Source organism: Pteronotus mesoamericanus, unplaced genomic scaffold, assembly GCF_021234165.1.
Source record: "Pteronotus mesoamericanus isolate MK-2021 breed Mesoamerican mustached bat unplaced genomic scaffold, CSHL_Meso_final contig_68, whole genome shotgun sequence".
NCBI classification, from domain to species: Eukaryota; Metazoa; Chordata; class Mammalia; order Chiroptera; family Mormoopidae; genus Pteronotus; species Pteronotus mesoamericanus.
Genome location: NW_026555234.1, coordinates 28,460,290 through 28,480,981, shown reverse-complemented (window position 1 = coordinate 28,480,981; position 20,692 = coordinate 28,460,290). Strand labels below are relative to the sequence as shown.

The 20,692-nt window shown below is 36.3% G+C and overlaps 1 protein-coding gene across 1 annotated transcript in view; it reads left to right on the top strand.

Annotated features, from left to right (window-relative positions):
* GABRA2 (gamma-aminobutyric acid type A receptor subunit alpha2) overlaps window positions 1-20,692 on the top strand; it is a 107,576-nt gene that overhangs the window by 80,111 nt on the left and 6,773 nt on the right. Inside the window, exon 9 of the mRNA XM_054582133.1 lies at window positions 16,281-16,483. Coding sequence (XP_054438108.1) covers window positions 16,281-16,483 — 203 coding nt within the window. The remainder of the gene's footprint in view (window positions 1-16,280; window positions 16,484-20,692) is intronic.

Genomic DNA, 20,692 nt, shown 5'->3' with positions numbered 1-20,692 from the left:
TCCTCTCATATATATGATATATAAATAGACAGAAATGATAAATGCATACATTTGTGCATTCAACTAGAGTTGTTAGCTAACCTAAACCATATAAACTAAAAGTATAGTCGAGTTAATTTCCTAATTTTTGTTTTTAAAACTTTTAAAAAGTTATTTGTTTATTTTTCTTTCATTCTTTTTTTTCTTGTTATTCTAAGTGTGTGTTTTCATTGTTGACACTATTACAGATGTCTCCCATCCCCCTACTCTTTTCCTCCTCCACCAAATCCCCATCCCTCTGCCTCCCCCGCTTTTCAGGCCTTCACCACATCATGGTTTGTGTCCATGGGCAATGCATATTTGCATATATGTTCTTTAGCTAATCTCTTCCAGACCTCCCACCTCCCTCCCCTCTGAGATCTACCAGCCTGTTCCATGTGTCCATGCCCCTGGTTTTATTTTGCTTGTCAGTTTATTTTGTTCATTAGATTTCATGTATCAGTGAGATCATATGGCTTTTGATCTTTCTCTGACTGGCTTATTTTACTTAGCATAATAATCTCCAGGTCCACCCGTCTTGTTGCAAAGGGTGAGAGTTCCTTCTTTTTTACAGCTATGTAGAATTCCATTGTGTAAATATACCACAGCTTTTTTTTTATCCATTCCTTTACCGATAGGCATTTGGGTTGTTTCCAGTCCTTGGCTTGAACATATGGGTACATATGGATTATCAGAGTGTTATTTCCAAAAGAGAGTTGAATAGATATTAGACAAAAAATAAACAAAAATTTCCATTGCAAAAGTTGGCCAACTGTAAAGTTTAGAAGGAACACAATGCAGAAGTCTGCAGTGATTTTGGTACTAACTGTATGTTCGCAGGGTTCCCAGAACCATCCCCACTGTTGATCATTCACTAGAAGGACACACAGAACACACTGAAAGCTGTTACATGCACAGTTATAGTTTATTACAGGGAAAGGAGGCAGGTGAAGATCAGCTAAAGAAAGAAGCACATAGAGTGCACTCCAGGCAAAGGTGTAAATACAGGGAGCCAGGACAACATGACTTTCTCGGCATCAGTATATGAAAACACACACAGAATATTCCAACCAGGAATGCTCATCTGTACCTTGGTGTCCAGAGCCTTCTTGGGCTCTGTCACATTGGCACTGTTGACTGGTCTTATAGGGGATCTCAGCTCCTCACGAGGTCAGGCTGAGAGTCATGAGCTGAAAACTCCGTACTAGATCCAGCTGTTACTCTCTGGCTGGCTCAGAGCCCCCAGGCCAGCAATGTCACGCCCACCAGGTGTGACATCCCAAAGCCTAGAGATTACTCCTGGCAGCTGAGGACAATGGCCAGTCCCTCTTTGAGTAAGGCTAACATTATTTATTACACACACAGTATATATTATAAACAACTATTAAATATCTAATTATTAGATTATCATTTTGAGTGATCGATATATCTGCTTTCTTCTTACCTTTATCACAATTGTCTCTAGTCTTCTTTCCTTCCCTCATTTTTATCTTCCCTTTGTCCTGATTCCCTCCTCATTGTCTAATTCCCCATAACTCTTGACATGCTCTTGACATGCTGTACAACTCTGGGACATTTCTTTCTCCCCACCAGCAGGAAGTGACTTAATATTGGAAATATCTTGTTTACAGTGAAGTTATTGAGGGAAAAACATACTTCTTCATTTCATTCTATAAGGCTACACAGAAAATGGGTTCTATATACCTGTTATACAAAATACAGCTACATACTGTAGGTGACTATAAAATTAGTAATAAGAAAGTGTCCCATTACAGCTTTTGAGAACCAGTTATCTACTGGGCAGAAAGTTCCTTACTAATCAAGTACTGAAGCTTAATAAAGGGCTAATCATAATCTGATATAGTGAATATAGAATATTTTCTCTTAGAATTAAACAACAAACACTGTTGAGTGCTTAGGACATATTTGAAAGAACGTTGCTTGAGGAATGAAGAGAGCTTCTCTCAGGACCTGACTCCACTTCTAGATTAAGCAAGTGTATAACTTCTCTAAACTAGATTTTCTCTGCTGTAAATGGATGTAAAACAGGCTTTCTACCTCATGGGAATGTTAAGAGGATCCATGAAGCAATATGTTTGGGTTTCTTAAATCTTAAAAAAAAATCTTTATTGTTTTATATATAAATTAACAAATAACAAATTTGTGTGGTTCCTGAGGGCCAAGGATACTATAGAATGACTGTGAATCCAAGTGGTGTGTGTATGTTTCTTGAATTCAAATTCCTTTAGCCTTAGCTTATAACTTCTAAATTTTAATTACTTCTCATATTAGTATACAAGACTATTTCTTTCACTTACCTACTTTGCCTGAACCAGCTGTTGAATTTCCTAGAGTTATGTAGAACATAAAGAATAATAGATAGATAAATGATTTATATGTTATATATGTGATATATATTTTTATTGCCTTCATATATAAAATCCTGTGTGCATAATGTACAGATGCTAACAATTTTCATTATAAAAAAAAAGGTGATTGAAAAAATCAGAAAATTTGGTAAAACAAGGGCTATGTTTGCTTGGTGACTCAGGACTGGAACTGATTAGAAGCAGTTTCTTTGGGCAAGAAATCTCTAGTTTGCCACAACCCCAGCACTCACTCTTGCCCACCTTACCTGTATGTTTTCCCTGCCTAGTCAGCCCCAGTGGACATTGGAAGTTGCAGCCTATGAATAAAAGCACGCAGAGATAAAAATAACATTCCATAAGAACTGGGCAAAAAAGCAAAAGCAATGAAAAAGAATGTCAAACTCATAAAAACAGAGAGTAAAATGGTAATTTCCAGGGGCAGTAGGGATTGGAGAAATAGGGAGAGGCTGGGGAAAAGGTACAAAACTTTCAATTGTAAGGTGAATAACTTCTGAGGCTCTAATTTATAACATGATGACTATAGTTGATAATACTGTATAATTGAAATATGCTAAGAAAAGAGAACTTAAGAGTTTTTGTGAAAAAAAGAAAAGAAGTAAAAATAGGAGAGGAGGAGTGTGTTAATTATTTCCATTGTGGAAATCCTTTCACAATATATATTATTAACTCATCACTTTACATGCGTTAAATATATTATGACTTTTCAGGTATACCTCAACAAAGCTGAAAGAATAGAGAGACTGAAAAACAGGCAGAGAATCAGAAAGTAACCTGGGTGCACCTTTAGCCTGTCCAGGCTGAAGAGAGAATTGGGGCAGCCTTAGGACACAGAGATGGCCTAGCCAGAAAGTAGCAAGGAGGTGGCAGCGGGAGCAGATTGCCTGGGTGGTAGCAGGATATGAAACCAGTGAACAGAAAGTCTGTGCAGGGCAGAAACAGCCTCTGCAAAACTCCTTCCAAATCCCTGTCTTCCAGGAGGCATGGGCTGCGGAGTGCTAACAGGCGGCACACCTGGCATCCAGAATTGACTTTGGCACGAGGCAGCACATGCTAATCAGCAAGCTGCCAGCCCACCAGCCGCCCTCCTCCCCGCTGTCAGAGACTCATCCTAGTCAGCCACCGCCAATTAGGAAAGCGGCTGAAGCGAAACACACGGATAGGCCGTGGCAAGGGAAGTTAGAAAGCCTTGCAGGTTCTAGTCTAGAGGCAGGTTTAAGAGTTGTTCCAGGAACATAGGTAGCCTAGTGAGCCTAGGTAAGCTTGATGGATGAGAATGAATTAGTAGTAACAGTACAAGAAGAGAATTAAAAATGTTGTTTTGTCGGTGATTTTTTTGTTTGTTCGTTTAGAGTTTTTTCAGGATGTGCAAATATCACTCCATTACAATTAGGACCACTCAAATCATGGGGGCATTTTACCCACCCTTATTTCCTGCAGTGAAATCCAAATAGTCATCATGATGAGAAAAAGAAAACTTACATAGCATTTGTGGAACACTTTTTATGCATCGTATACTGTGTAGGCCCTTCAAATGTACTCATTGTGAAATCCTGAAAAAAATTTATCTCCAGTTAGTACAGTCAGTATCCTCCCTTTTCGGGCAAAAACATTACAAACCAAAGCTGTCAAGAGGCTCTTCCATTATCATAGAGCAGGTCAGTAACAAAGACAGAATGTGACCTTACAGCCCTGCAGCTCTAATGATTTCACTGTTTATACTGCACATTATGCCTTTAAAGTGCTTTTTTTCCTTTCTTTTTTCCCCCCTCTTAAAGCCTGAAGTCAGAAATATTCTGGGTGATTGTTTCTTAGATGGGTAATTTCTGTTTGAGGGTCAGGCTTACCAAACATAGGCCAGAACTTGAGGTGAACATTAAGATTTGAATTTTAGTTGACTAGTATTGGCAGTTTCTTATTGAAGTATTTCAGTTCCTTTCTCTATTTGTTGTCCAAAATTTGATACTATCAGGTTATGCTAACAACTAATACACTGAATTGTATTAGTTGTTACTAATACAACCCATTGGGCAGCTAAAGAAAACCAATTGGGCAGGCTTTCAAAGTTCAGTCCTGCCCAAGTATCATATTCTGCATTTTTAAGTCAAATTAATTTAGTTAATCCAGATCTTTAAAATATAGCTACTTATAATAAGATGGCCTTAGTTGTACTATTAGCTTCAGTTTAATCTGAGTTGAAGAACTTGATTACTAGATTTGTGTACAATATACTTTGTTTTGAAACTCACCTGTGAAATCTTGGTAGACTTATAGAATATATGAGGAAGGTTTCAGGTGTTTCAAGAGGAAGATATTTTTTTTTGTTTTGATTTTTTTTGTAAATATAATTTTTGTTCCTATTAAATTTTGAAATAAAGTGGAAAATAATGGTTTTCAACTCTAATTATGTTACTATTTATACAGGTTTAGGTCATTAAATGTTTTGTTTCACTACAATAAAATTTTGTGTCTATACTTATTCTTAGTTTAACTTTCAAAAAAAGAATAAAAGCTATTATTTATTTTCATACACATACTAGTCTTTCAAGGAGATATTCTCCACTTGGGTGATATTTTGTGAAAAATTATCTTTAATAATGCATTATTCATCAAAAATAACATAATATCTCCCAGTTAAATCGCCTCAGGGAGCTGTAAGAAATCACCAAAAGTATTTACATTTGAAGAGTCACCCTGCATTTTATGGCCATGCAATTATAAGATTGAAATATAAATGGGTTTGAGGACAATGAGGAGCTTATACAGCATTTGTTTTCTGTTGTCTCCTGTTCTTTTTCTGTCTTACTATCATCATACTGATTCTATTATTATTTTTTAACCCATGAAATCAGAATGCTACTGTTACAGTTCAATCTGCTTTAACAGACTACCATAGACTGGGTGTCTTGTAGGCAACAGAAGTTTACATCTCATAATTTTAGAGGCTGGAAGTCCAAGATCAAGGTCCCAGCCTGTTGGGGCTCTGGGGAGAGCCCTCCTTCGCATTGTGGGCTTGCTGACTTCTTATCATCTCCTCACAGGGAGGGAGGCCAGTGAGCCGGCTCTCTGGCTTCTTCTTAGAATGGCCCCAGACCCATCCATGATGGCTTTATCCTCATAACCAAAGCATCTCCCAGCGACCCTACTCCCAAAGACCACCACACTGGGGACGAGATTTCAACAAATAAATTTTTGGGAAAGGCAGACGTGCAATCCAGAACAATTCCTGTAACTGCTATGGCCATGACATCAGGTGGTACCTTTCTGGGCAACGGAACATTGGTGCAGGGCCCCATGGTGATACATCCCTGGCAGCGTTTGTTGAACCATTTTTAGATCCAACCTTATCTTAATTGAGAGCATCCACCTCATTCCTGGTTTCACTTGAAATTACATGTAAATCATTCTAGATTTCTTGGAAGTCACTTCTCAAATGTAATAAATTATGACAGATGGGTATTTCTCACCAAAGACTGGTCTCATGGTCATAAAGACACTGATGAATCTCTTTGATAGCATCAGGTTATCAAATTATGCCTACTTTAAGGAGTTGAATCATATCCTTTTTGAAATCTATGAACAGAGTAATTCAGACTAGGTGAAATGGAATGAGAATGATGAGTTTAATAAGGCCAGAAATGTGCATATCCACTCTCAAATGATTTAGACTTTCTTGAAACAATGGAAAAATAAAAATCTGGTTCAAAGCTTCTCTTTTTCTTTCTCTGAAGGAATTAAATTATTTTTCAAGGGGGAAATGAATAACTAAAATAAAACAGTCCAAGTCTTTCTAGGTAGCCATTTAAGCAATACAATCCCTGTGTCCTTCTGATTTTTCTCAAACCACCGCTAGATGGGGCTCTTGCATCCTAGGTTTGGATTCTTAGCTTTATTCTCACTTTGGGGGCCTAATGTACTCAGAAATAACGGGGGAGCCACAGTGATCTTTATGTGACAAGTTCTATGTTGGTCATTCGCATGTATTATTTAATGTTCAGGTCAATAAGGTATATATTGTAATTCCCATTTTAGAGATGAAGTCACCAAGGCTCAAAGAAACATACTCAGAGAAGGGAAAATTTAACATTTATTGGTCAAATCCACATCCTTGGCATATATGGCAGTATTTTATCCTCCCAATAAACTGAAGAAAGGTCATAAAGCTGCCATGTCAGAAGCAGAATCCAAATTTTTGCCTGATTTTAGTGCACATTTATCACTATGCATAGCCACTTCTCAAGTAATTCAATGCACATTATAATTTAAAATTACAACGCTCGTAGGAGCCGTGTCAGTAAAATGCAAGCGTTAGATTCATGACACTGTAAAATGCATGCTATGGACACGCGGCTGACGTTGAAAGGGAATGCCGTTGATGGAGACGGCAGAATCATTGAGAGAAGAGTGCAGGCTGTTGAGGCGGACACCATGGGTTTGCATCCCATCACGACTGTCTGAGAATACGATAAATTTCCGTAAAGTGCCCCAAAATCACTCTGCCTCGGTTTCCTCCTCTGCAAATAAGGATGATAGTAATACTTAACTCTCAGGATTGTTCTGTGGAATAAACGAATTCATATATGAAGAGTTCTTAAAATAGAATATGGCATAGAGTAGGTGCTCCTTAGTGGTACTTTCTATTACTATATCTGGAGTCATGTGATAACATGAGATTTACGTGCAAAAGATGTCAATTGATACTCTTTTTAGATCGCACTTCCATGGTGATGTGATTAAACCTCTGTTTCATGCTAAAGTTTACTAGATTCTTAACTTGTACATTCCTTCGTATAGGATCTGTAAAATATGGGCCTTCAGTATTACTTTTCAGTTTCTAAAATTGATTCTTTCATTTGGTGGACCAACAGATAATGAGTACTTACTGTTGCTAGAATCTGTGCGATGTGGCAGCATTTTAGAGAGACATGATGAGCCTCATGCCCACAAGCTGCTCAGAGTTTGGAGGAACGAGACAGACATGTAAAGAAATGAGTGAGGTAAAAGATCTTAGGTGCCGGAGAGAACTATTCCAAAATAAGCTAAGGGCAAAAGAAAGCAATTATATCTGAGGGAGTCAGAGAAGCCCAAAGGGAAGAAACATCAAACCAAGCCTAGCAAATTAGTGTAATAGAAAAGGCCATGTTCTAAGCATAGGACTCAAGATTATCAAAAGCAACGTGGAGCATGCGGAGAAAAACAAATTACTGACAGGTGTATCTCAGCCTTGAGATTCGTTTATATGTAAGGGTGGCTGGTTAGAGGCCAGGTCATGTGCATGTTTATATCCTATGCTGATGCCATGGAAACTATATGAAGGATGTTTTAGCAAGGGAGTTAAATGGATGCATTTGAGTTTGGGAAAGACTATTATGGAGAATATTGTATAAATAAATGGAAATACTGTGAGTGATACAAGAGTATCTAGGTAAGAGAGAATTGGCATCATCTAACTAAGAAATAATGAAAGACTGAAAGAAGACACTGAATATTAGTGGAGATGGAGTTATAGATTTGAAAGATTCTAGGGAGTTATAGATTTGAGAGTTATTATACGACAGTGGATCTGAATTGTAGGCACTGCAGAATAGTCCCTGATTTCTGAATGACTAGATAAATATAAATTTATTCCCTACAATAGCGAATAATGGCAGGCATTTGATGGGTTTTGCTCTAGACTATAGATTCAGTTGTGAATGTTTAAAATTTGTAATTTCTATGGGACTTATCTCTGTTTACTGCAAAAGGTTTCCCTGTCCCTAGTTTTACCTTTCTTTGTTCCATTCTACACAGTACGGCAAGAATGGTCTTTTAAAAACTCAAATCTAGTTATATAATCCTCTTTTGCATAAAACCTTTCTATGGCTCTATGTTGCATGAGGCTTCCCCAGCCTAAACCATTGTGAGTCCACACCTTTTTCTATGTTAACCTACACCAGATCTAAGAGCATGTTTTGTCTTCAGTGAACATATTCCAAGACTCTTCAGATTTCTTTTTATATGTCTCTTCCTCTAGGGAGCCTTCCCTTACTCTAAAATCTTGGGTAGCTAATTTTTAGGCAGTCTCAGAGCACCTGTGCTTTCTTTGGCACTTATTATATGGTCTGTGTAACTTGCTTATCCATTATCCATATATTTAGAAGGTTATATTCTCCCTGAACATGTGATTCTTGTTTTTGGTACACTCACAGCAGACAAAGTGACAGGCAGATAGTAGACTGAAACAAAGAATGTTCCCTGAAACAAAGAGTGTCGTAGGAGGCTCAGAAACATTTTTTGAGTCCATGCGTAGCTATCCAGAAGATGCTCAGATATTTGGCATGAGAGCTCATCATAAGACACATCCTTGAAGGTCATCATATGGGAGTAAATGGTATTGCCAAGAGAGAAAATAAAGTAAGAAGAGCTGTAGCACAGCCTACAAAGAGGACAAAAGAAGAATGGTCAAAATAGAATGTGCATGGGATAGTGGTAGCTCAAGAACCTCTATTCAGGTGGACCAAATGGCAAATCGGGCTCTTTAAGCTGCATTTGCATAGCAAGCACATTGGAATGGCTTGCAAGAGGGTAGTGTATGTATGTTTTGTTTTGTTTAGTTTTTTAGGTAAGTTTGGTATTTTAGAGGGTGAATATAATACATTCCTTTCTGCTTGTGCCAAATTTTCAACCAATTTACAGTCTATGTCTGGATATTCACAGGCCTCCCTCTACCAGAAGTGAGTAGCTGTTTTCTTAATAACATTCAGAAGAACAGGAGTCTCTATTCTAGGTGTATGCCAAATCATGATTACATTTCTCTGCCTCCCTTATGCTATAGATGGCCATATGTCTACGTCTTTGAAGACATAGAATTTTCAGTTTGTTTCTGTCAGCTCAAGATCATGCCCTTGCAGTGAATAGATGTCTTGCCTTCTCTCCCCCACCTCCCTTTTCCTGTTTGTTGAAATGCAGACCAAGTATTGGTAAGTGCTCTTGAACCTCAAGAACACAGGCAATACTTCAAAAATGGTAGAAAAAATAAGAAAGAATAAGCCTAGGCTTCTCATACCAAGACTGTCTTACCCTGGATGTCTTATGGCACAGCTGTTAAATGAGAGAGGGGGAAAAACTTTCATTGGCTCTTGTCTGCTTGCCTGCTGTTTACTCCAGAGAAGAGTCTTTAGTTGGTGCTTAACTTAACATATTTGTTATGACTTACAATTTTATTTTACTATAACTTTATTATATATGTAATATTATATATTATGCATATAACCAAATATAGTATATACACTGTATACACTATATATGTGTGTTTATATAAAATATTGCATATATATAATATTTTGAGTGGAGCACTTAAAATATTTACTTAAAAACTGTGCCAGAATGATCATTTATATCTCTATCTCCAAATCCTCCAAGATGAGGAACCCATTTTCCTAGTCCTTGAATTCTAAAAAGAAAAAAATTACTCTTGGACTCTATTTGTGGATTTGTGTATTTAACACCAAACACATGTAAACATATCCCTTTATTTCTATGTCTATATCCACACAGATAGGTGTATTTACTTTATAAATATATGTGAATATATTTATTGAATTAAGAAACACATGCCAGGCACTATACTAAGCTTTACAGATATGAGGTAAACAGGAAAGACAGGATCCCTACCTGAATAGAGGTTACAGTCAGCAGACTGGCAGGGGACGTGCAGGACGCCCTCTGATGACATGGAAGGGGCTCTCGGTCCTGATTTGGAGTATTAACTGATCCTCAGAGCCTATGGCTCCACCCCCGATTCCCCAGAGTTCGGGATATTCCTGTGTGAATACGTGTATGTACTTGCACATTCCTACTGATTACAAATACATTTCAGTTTAGGTCTATGAAATTTCTCAACGTTTTACTAATTTAATAGCTATTGCGCATAGATGTAAAATTAGTATCAGTACCTTTACTGGATTAATTTTCTTCTTACATTCAATCTTAAGCAATACGATTTTGCTTATGCTTGTGGTAAAAAAATTAAGAAATTTGGCTCATATTTATGTCACATTTTTGCCAAAAATATAATCAAGACCGTGAGAAAATTATTAAGCAAGCAGACTGAATAAGTCAAGTACATATCAATTAAAACCTTGGTTACTTTGAATTTTCCTGTTCAGGTTATGTTAAAATTATGTAGATATAACAATATTATAACAATACTCTGGCACCACTTTATAATTAATTGTATTTTATTTTTACAATCTCTCAAAGTTTCCCTTTTAAGATTCAGTTAGCAGGAACACAGTGAACTGTCAGAACATTTTTGTTTTGAATTTAATCATGTTGGCCAAATTCAGAGGATGGTGAATTTGCCTTGTTGACTATCTGTCATCTGTTGATATAAGTTCACTTTTTACTTCCAGAAGTTTGTCTATATTATATTGATTCATTGCCTTGCTAAATATTACCTCATTTTTCTGATTGTCTGTCAAACTCAATTACCCAGAACACAACCAGAAGCTCAAAACGAAGAAAAAAAATAGACATCTGACTAATAACATAGGAAGTTATAAAAAAAATCACATATTCAAATCAGAGCACTAAGCTTCAGGTTCCCGAGCTGACATGTGAAGAACTTGCAAGTTATCACTTCCATTTCTACAACAAGAATAAGCTGAACAAGCTGAAAATTAAAGACTTTTATTGCATTCGTGGTAGAATAAAGGTGACAGGCAAACCACCATCCCAAACTGTGAACAGGCAGGCACATTCAGAGAGACACAGCTAAGATTTTTTTTTTTTTTTAACTTGGAAGAGATGCTGCTGAAGCATCATACAGGCAGAAGCACTTAGATGGTCATTATGATGAATTACTGGAGGCTGAGAATCTTCTAGTGTTAAAAGTGACAAACTCCTAAGGCCACAGTCTTATGGGGGAGCCCCACATATCCCTGGGTTTTAGCTCTAGGAGTCCTACCTGGGTCTCAAGGTAAAGATCTAAAAAATAACCCTTCCTGCCTGTGGCAGGGGAGAGGCAAGGGACAGAAATCACCCTGACATACAGCTAGAGCTTTTTTGCCAATAGAAGAGCATGTTTAAGGGAAAGAACTTGGCCAGAGACTCATTTCAGCAGATAAAAGGACATTCCTCTCACTCCACGCCCTCCAGTCTTACTCTCTCACCTTAGGAGGTGTAAAGAAACAAAATGTTGTCACCGGGCCAGAGCTTCAAGGAAGGAGACTGGTCATGCTGCAGCCAGGGAAGGAAGTAAGGAGACCAGGGAATAAACCTGCACCTGTGGAGAAACACTGTCCAGGTTACAGCTTGGGAGGTGACCCCCCTAGAAACTGAGATTTAGTGAGAATATTTTAGAATACGTTACCATCAAACCAACAAGATTCCAGTAGAATAGCAGCTGCTTACAGCAGAACGAGCTGAAGATGCAGGCTCTGGAAGACGGGCACTGAGCGAAGTCCAAAGTCAAGACAGGAAACCACAAAAGAATGCAAATGTTGTATCCTAGAATATCATACTTGAAACCTATATAATTTTATTAACCGATGTCACCCAAATAAATTTAATTTTTAAAAAAGAACACAAGAGGAACTCAACTCCTATGGCACTTATAACTAGGACAAACCTTAAACACACTCCAACTTTTAGCCAGATTAATATGAATCCTACACTAAAGGTCTATTTGTCACAGTTTCTAGTACCCAAATCAACACGGTCGACTTTTAACAAAAAAACTACAGTGATATATGTCAGCTAAGTCTCAATAAATTGGGAGAAAAAAGTTAGAAGGGTATGTCAAAAGGAAAAATAAAAACAACAGATTTTGTAGGAAAAAAAAACAAAACAGAACCAGACCCGGATATGAAACAGGTGTTGGAATTAACGTGTTAATGTTAATGTCAAAACTATTTTTACTGATGCAAAACTATACAGTAATGTAAGCAGATATATGGAAACTCTAAGAATCAAAAGAAATGATAGAAATAAAAAAACAGTAGTAGAAATGGAGAATGCCTCTGATAAACTGAATGCATCAATAACCTTAATATGAGCTTGTATATAGATTATTAGGAATTTTCAAAATTAAAATATTAGCAGGAAAAAAAAACAATAACAACAAAACAGAACAAAACATCCAGGAGCCATGCTACAATTTCAACAGGTATAACATGTTCATAATTGGAATATCAGAAGAAGGATATGAGAACAGCAGAAGAAATATTTGAGGTAATAATGGCTGAGAACTTTCCAAGTATTGGTGGACAAGCCACAGATACAGAAAGCTCAGAAAACACCAAGGAAAATAAATACAAAAAAAACTAAGGAAAAACATACCTAGTCATATCATATTCAAAATGCAGTGAATCAAAAGCAAAAAGGAAAATGTTGGAAAAACAAGAGAAAGGAAAAAAACGTCCACCTTAACAACACGGGAACAGCAGCTGAAGTGATACTGATTATGTCCATACCCTGTTTGAAATGATCTCTATGTGTAATGGTTTCTCATTCATTGCTCGTGAAAACAGATTATATCCCTCAGCACGACCTAACAGGCCCTGAGAGGTCTGGATCCTGCCTCCCGCTCTGGCCTCATCCTCAGCTAAGCCCTTATCTGCTGCCTACCCATCTTGCAAGCCTCTTTCTGTTCCTCTTAAATGCCATGTTTCCCCAGGTCGCTGGGCTTCTGTGTGTGTTCTTTTCTAAGTCTAGTTATTTCCTCTTGTCAGGTGACCCCTCGAACTTTTCCCCTTATTTTCTGAGGAAAGCCTAGCCCAACCTCCCCATCCAGGTAGAGCACCTGGTTACAGTTCATCAACAACCCTGCCCAGTTGTGATGCTCGTTTATATTGTTAAGAAAAAAATTGTGTCCAGCACAAAATGGGGCCTAAATGAATGCTTGCTCTATAAATGAAGAAATAGAATTCTTACAATTATCCTAATAGATCAGTGGTTATCAATGAAAGATCATTGGAGGAGTAGTTTAAATCAATATTTAATAATTCATTTAAAAATTATTTAGTGACCTCTTACCCTCTACTAGGCACCTTTCCATGTAGTTGATTGGGGTATACGGTCATGTAAACCAAGAGAAAATTCAAAATGGACATGATCTGATAGAGGTATGCATAGGATGAGCTCTTAGAAGCCTTTAGGGTCGAAATCCTGCAGAACAAACAAACTAAGCTGTGTGTGTCGCAGCATTAGCAGACGGTGCACCCCTTGGGTGAAAGAATCTTAGCTGTTTTGATCATTGGTGTGTTCCCAGGGCCTACAAATGTACCTGGCATTTAGTGGGTACCTAGTAATTTATTAAGAGAAGGACTTGGAGTTAGCTAAATACCAAAGGGGGATGAGTATCAAGGAAAATTTCCAGGCAGAGGAAACAGTATGTTACTCAGACTAACAGATAATACATGTCACGTAGCTTCAATCTGGAATATGAGATGGCTTCATTTAGATTATAGGAGATTTTCACTGAGAAAAGGACATCAGGAAGAAAAGAATTTGGGGAAAGGGATATGAGTTTTAGATTTATTAAAATCCATGACATATTCAGCAAACAAAAAAATTTTGTAATAAGCAAACAAAAAAAATTTGTAATCCCTCATAGTTCTGTCCACACTATAATTAGCCTTCAAACATTTTTCTACATCATCATAAATACATTCTAAAGTCTCACAAGTTTTAAGTTAGTGGAATTTGAGTTAATTAGGTTTCATAACAAAGGTATGTTATCCAAGTTCTAAGTCCTGTCCATCACACATAGAAGTTTTACCATTTTTATCATTCAGATATAATACAGTTATAAGTCAAAATTACACCCTTAAAAATAAAATATAATTGCACCTTTTCGTAGTGCATCTATACTGCATTTGTAAATGTTATTTTATCATAGTATTATTTTTAGCTATTGTTACTGTGGTTATTAACTATCATTATTTAAAATGGAGGTATTATTTCTCCGTCCACTGAGCTGAAAGGGGGAAAAAAAAAACCCAGCACTTGTTAGAAAATGCCTGTTGTTTCTGCCATTTCTAGCAGTAACCAGCAGGTGGTATCAAACAATTTTGCATTTCTGTTCTACAGCAGTTTTTGTGCCTGAGACTTCCCCTTCCTAACTTTCACCTCACAGCCCAGGCACAAATACTCACACTAAAACATTTCATGGGTATAAAAGACTAAAGAGGGGTTTTATTTTATTTTTTTTTATTTAAATCTGTTTTGATCCAGGGTGGTATTTTTTTCACACATGCACTAAGGTTTCTTTTTAAAATAGTGGCACTGCTTTATACACAGTAACTCACGGTTGCTCTAACAACTCTATGGGAATACGCTGTTCCCAATCCCTGCTTTACAAAGGAGGCAACTGGTACAAAGAGGCTAGGGAATTTCCCCATGGTCACAAAATTAGGTCTCAGGCATCTGGACTTGGTGTCCACAGTGACAATCTCTGTGCTGAAATCACTTCCCCTGATTTGATCTTCTCTTTTCAGTACATATTTTCACCCGACACCTATCATTCCTTTATTTTGACACCATTTGCTCAGCTACTACGAGTTGAGGTTTTTGACACTTGCACCTTGAAATAAGAAATACTACATAGAATAACACTAGAATATAAAAGAGCTGCCTGTATGTTAGACATTGACTGCGTATGGAGAATGATCACATATGTGGAGAATGATCACATATGTCCCACATAGATGCATACACTTTTAGTGCTAAAAGCACTTTGAGATACTTGCTTTTTATTTTACTGAAAAAGAGACGTAAGCTTCCCTGCAAAGCATTGAGTTATAGCGATCACAAAGAGGTGAGAAAGGAAGAAACTGACTATTAAAGAAATGTTGTGGGAACATCGTTTACGGAGGCCCTTCTAGGTACAGAAAAATGCACATTGTTGGGAGACAGGCATGTGGACGGTCTGTGAGCTTTCCAAGTAAGTTCACCTCCTTATTTATTGCCCAGCTCGCTCTGTTTACAGTGTAATGGGACCAGGCTGGGCCGAACCAGCAGTCAGAAAAGCTCTTATCTTTCCAGTGACAAAGAAAAAGAATCGAGGGAGGGAAGGAGGAAGGAGCTTACATAGTCAGTGTCAACAATTTCATTGTCTATTTTCTAAAATCAAGTAGAAAATAAAATTTAGAGATGGGCAAGACTTTAATACCGTGAAACATAGCAGATTCATACTGAAATTGCCATGACATTTTATTGGTTTAAATGACCACCACTGCACTAGGGGAACTAGACTATGGTTTAAACCAATAGAAATTTAAAATATCCCTCAACAGTAATGATTTATATTTTACAAAGTTTTAGTTTTAATTGCCTGTTTTATTTTCTATAAATTTTAAACTTCATTATGAAAGAAATTCTGTCCTTATGATGCAATGCAATCTGGAATTAACTTCATAGTGCAGTAGTGCATACTTGAAATGAAGAATTTCTGAATTCTCGTTTCATTGTAACTATTGATGAGGCAGATCAGCCCATGGACTAGCATGGTTCAAATAAATAATGAACTAGTTAAAGCGAGACTTTATGTGGGATTAAAAAATATTTAAGTTAGTGAGCAGTAGGTCAATTTAAAGTGACGACTTTTCCTCATAGGGAATTCTACCTCAGTCTCATCTGTCTTTTCGCCCTCCGCTGTCCTACAGAAGAGAACAAAGGGACTCAAACAGAAATGAAAACTGAAAGCATTTCAGGGTCATCTCGGCTGGTAGTTTTTTTTTGTTTTTGTTTGTTTTGTTAATTTAACTTTATTTTTCTAGTGAAATAATGTGGCCCTGAAAGTTGCTTCAGAAACAAACGAACAAACAAAAACTACTTCCCGTGCTGCCCTGCTACGATCTGTTAATGTTTTGGTTCTAATCTTTCCTTCTGCAGGTGTAACAACTGTTCTAACAATGACAACTCTCAGCATCAGTGCTCGGAATTCTCTCCCCAAAGTGGCTTATGCCACTGCCATGGACTGGTTTATTGCTGTTTGTTATGCATTTGTGTTCTCTGCCCTCATTGAATTTGCAACTGTTAATTACTTCACCAAAAGAGGATGGGCTTGGGATGGGAAGAGTGTAGTCAATGACAAGGTAAGTGATAACTTCCTTTTTACCATGATTAAGACACTCCCCTGGCAAATTTAGCAGATTTTGCATATGTATGTATGAATCATACAGGTTTCTTTTACAGTGTGCTTTTGCCCGAATCCTGTAGGAGTGTTTGTGGTAGCAATAATATGTCTTTAGAACCACTCCCTAGCATCTCGTGAGCTCTAACTCTGTGTCACGAACTGTGATAAGTTTTTGTTTTATTTTGTTTTTATGCTCTGTCATGTAATCTTTACATTAACTTTATAACTAGAGTCTATTATTGAGTCTCTTTTATTCTGACGAAGAAGCTGAGGTTTCATGAAGTTACTTGCCAGAGCTCACACAAAGATTTAATAAGTATACTTGAACCCAAATTTAATCCTGAAGTTCACACTTTTAAGCAACACACTGATTCATAATAAAGAGATTTCAAAAGAAAAGTGGCCGTTACCCAAACCTGCTATAGAATTTCAGACCTTAGTAATGGGTTCACCTGCCCCTGTCTCTGTTGCTTGGATGTAAAGTCTATGCATCATCGCTGTTTCTCCCATGTTGTATGAAATAATCGAGTCAGCGTTGGAATGCCTAGAAATTTTAAGTTGCTCATGTAGTCTGTAAGACAAAAGTTATTTATGTTCCAGATAAACTTCTTTGAGGATTATTTGTGCCCATTTTTAGGATTCCAGTATGAAAGTTAGTGGCAGTGTTGTTCCTTGATATACCAGATGTTTCCTTTCTTTTTATATAGATTCATCTACCTTAAGAAGATGCTTTGTATGTACCACAATAAGATAGAAAGTTTTCTTAATAAGAGTAAAAAGTTCTACTTGTAGGATTACTTTTAGCAATATATCTACTTAAATGCTCTTCTATTAAATTTGGAATAATGTATTTCTGATTTCATTTTTTTCAGTTATTTCAATATTAATATTTTTCCTCATTTCTATGACCATGTTGCAGCTTAAACATACAAACATGTTATAGTTTAAAAGTTCTGTTCTTTTCCTGTTTTGTAAACTTTTGAAGTTTTAATGAGTTCTGTTCAATTTCATTTTATAAGCTATATTCTGCATACCTACAACCATGAGTAAATATTAAAAGAAATCTGATTAAGTTTCTTTGTTTAACCTCCAGATTGTTTCAGCATTTCCATTTCATTTTATTGTTGATTTATGTTTTCATTCCCCATGTGGTAAACTACTTTTTCATTGCTATCTATGAAATTTCTTCTTTTTAGTGATATTAGTTAACACATGCACTTTCATACTAATATATTTTTGGAGATAAAATTCTAGTTAGTTATTTGTGAGTATGCCACAAATGATAAATAGTAGTTTGTGGTATAAATTCCCCATGTAGACCTTTATCGATATATTTTAATGCTGTGAGTATGCCAATCAAATTGACATTGTGATTTGGCATATCAAAAAGTATACCATCTCAACCTCTGCACTTGGAAAAGAGAATTACCTATAAATTTAAAAAAAACCAAACAACCAAACCCAATATTCTTGATAATGCATTTTCAAAGCAATAACTTACTATGAATAAATACTGGATATAAGTTTACCCACATAACAAATCACACATAGTGGAGACAAATCTAGGCAAAATCATTGATGTTACAACCTAGTGTGTAGGAAAACAACTAATGAAGTTTATATTGTTTCAGTTCTTAGTGGTTCAAGTTTAGTGGTTAAGTGAAAGTGTATATTGCATCAGGCATGGTACTTGTTTTTATTTACTTATTCATAGCTAGAGTGCCAAGCACAGTGCCAGGGACAAAAACTTTGTTGAATAAAATGTAAACGAGTTTCTGATATTAAATCTGGAAATGTAATAATGTAATATCAATGAGAAGTTTTAAAACTTTGCAACAATGAATTTATCAATGGGCCCTCAATACAATTCCAACTCAAAAGAAGTTTGGGATTGTTTCTTAAACCCATGTTGGCTATTTCCAGATTCTTAGGCCAAAAGGATATCAAGTAGAATACCCTAAATTAGCCTACTTGCATATATACATATATAAAATGTATATATATATAAAATATATAAATATAATGCATATATAAATATACATATTTATATACAATGCACATGCATTATATATATAATGCAGTCTACCTCTGCTTTATTTTTCTTCAGATTTAATTTTTAAGTGAAAAATAATAATTTTCTAAAAATTCAGTTTTTATCCACTGGCCATATTGATTTCCTTTTAGTCTAATCAGACTGGCAAAGTCCTCTGCTTTCTTAAACATGAGTAAGTTCAGTTCAAGTATCTGTCGATACAAAGAGCATATGGAAACTTCTTGAAAATTTGTTAATTGGTAAGCATTAATTTGCTTTATGAGAATTATCACTAAGACATACATATCAATGTTATATGTTTTTTTAAAAAAGAAGTATGTATTTGACATAGTTTACATTTAAATTATGTTCTGATGATCATTAAAGTTAAATAAATAAATCTCCTCAAGTTCTATTCATGTTATATTTGGACCTTCTATTAGAAGAAAAAAACCTACCTTGCTTTGTGATCTTGGTCAAAATTTTACTTCACTTTTAGCCTCAGGTGTGAAATCAGACAACAAAACCTTCTTATTCTAAACATGTAGTGCTGGATCAAATGATTCAACTCCAAATTTTTATGTCCTTCCATATGCAGAAATATCTACTTATGTAACTCCCTGAGTTCTTCTGGAACCTTCCCTTATGCCCAATGTTTTCCAATTGCTCAAGACTAATTATTCTATTTGGTGCTGTCCCCTTTCTTTCTTATTCCTTTCTCAGTGTTGACCTATTGGTTATTATTTTCTTATTTATTCAAAGCCATTTTTTTCTTTTTTAACGACCTCCTTCCTTTCAGTTCATGAAGATACTTGATATGCTTACTTTACCATAAAGACAGAAATAAAACTCTCCAGAACCTGTGTCACCCATTCCCCTATCCTCAGATTCTACCCTCTTTTTCTCTATTTGAGGTTTTTGAAAGCATGGCTTACACTTCTGTGTCCTCGATTTCAGTTTAATCTTCAACCCTCTATCTGATTCCCTTTGTATTTATTGTCCTATCACCAAAGGGCACCAATAACCTCCACATTTTCGGGTCAGATAATAATTTCCCATTTTTCTCAATAGAAACCCATTGAATATTGTTATATTCCAGAACTTCATTCCAGGCCCAAGTCAGCAGCATTTTGTTATCTTTTTCTTTTTAAAATGAGGCTTAGAATATCAACTTCCTTCCCTCAAATTCTGGCAGCTGCCACTATTCATTCTATTCTTTGAAATTCTCTGCCTGAGTTCAGAGTGGATCCAGTCTCCCTAGCATCTGCTTTTGTTTATCCCCCAAAGACAATCATTTGGCTTTATTTTATGTTGTTTTAGTTTTTACTATTCACTATGTGTTCTCATTTTAAGGGTTTTACTGACAATATTTGTAGGAATGTGTGCAGCACTAAGCACATTCTCTAGCAATTTACTGTTTCCAAGTAGATAATCCCTATTCATTCTCAGTACAAATATCAGTCCTTGGGAAGTTTCTGAATTCTTGCTCACTCCCAAATGATTAGATCTCTTTGTAAGTGTGTCAAGTGCCCCCCTCTTTTGCACCAGAGCCTTTATTATAATTTGTAATTGTATATTCATACCTCAACCCCTTCATTGATCATGATAAAAAGGACCATATTTATTTTAATAAATCATTTATTACTGTCCATTATTCCTTGTCCTAATCTATATAGGACTTTGTATAAATTTGTTTGAATTTCTAATTCAAATTTGAAAATTGAATTAGTTGTTCAATAAATATGGTATGGATTAACAAAATAGGACAAATCAAATTTACAACCCACTTCTTTATCTTACCTTCTACAGTTATCATCTACAAGTGTAGCCCATACTGTTCCTGTAATTTTGAGTTTCATATACCTTAGGCTCTTTTTTAAAATAAAGATTTTATTTATTTATATTTAGGCACAGTGGAAAGGAGGGAGAAAGAGAGGGAGAGAAACGTAAGTGTGTGGTTGCCTTTTGCACACCCCCACCGGGGACGTGGCCCACAACCCAGGCATGTGCCCTGACTGGGAATCGAACCAGTGACCCTTTGGTTCTCAGGCCTACACTCAGTCCACTGAGCCACACCAGCCAGGGCTCATATACCCTAGGTTCTTATACTTGAATACAACATATGAATTTCTACAT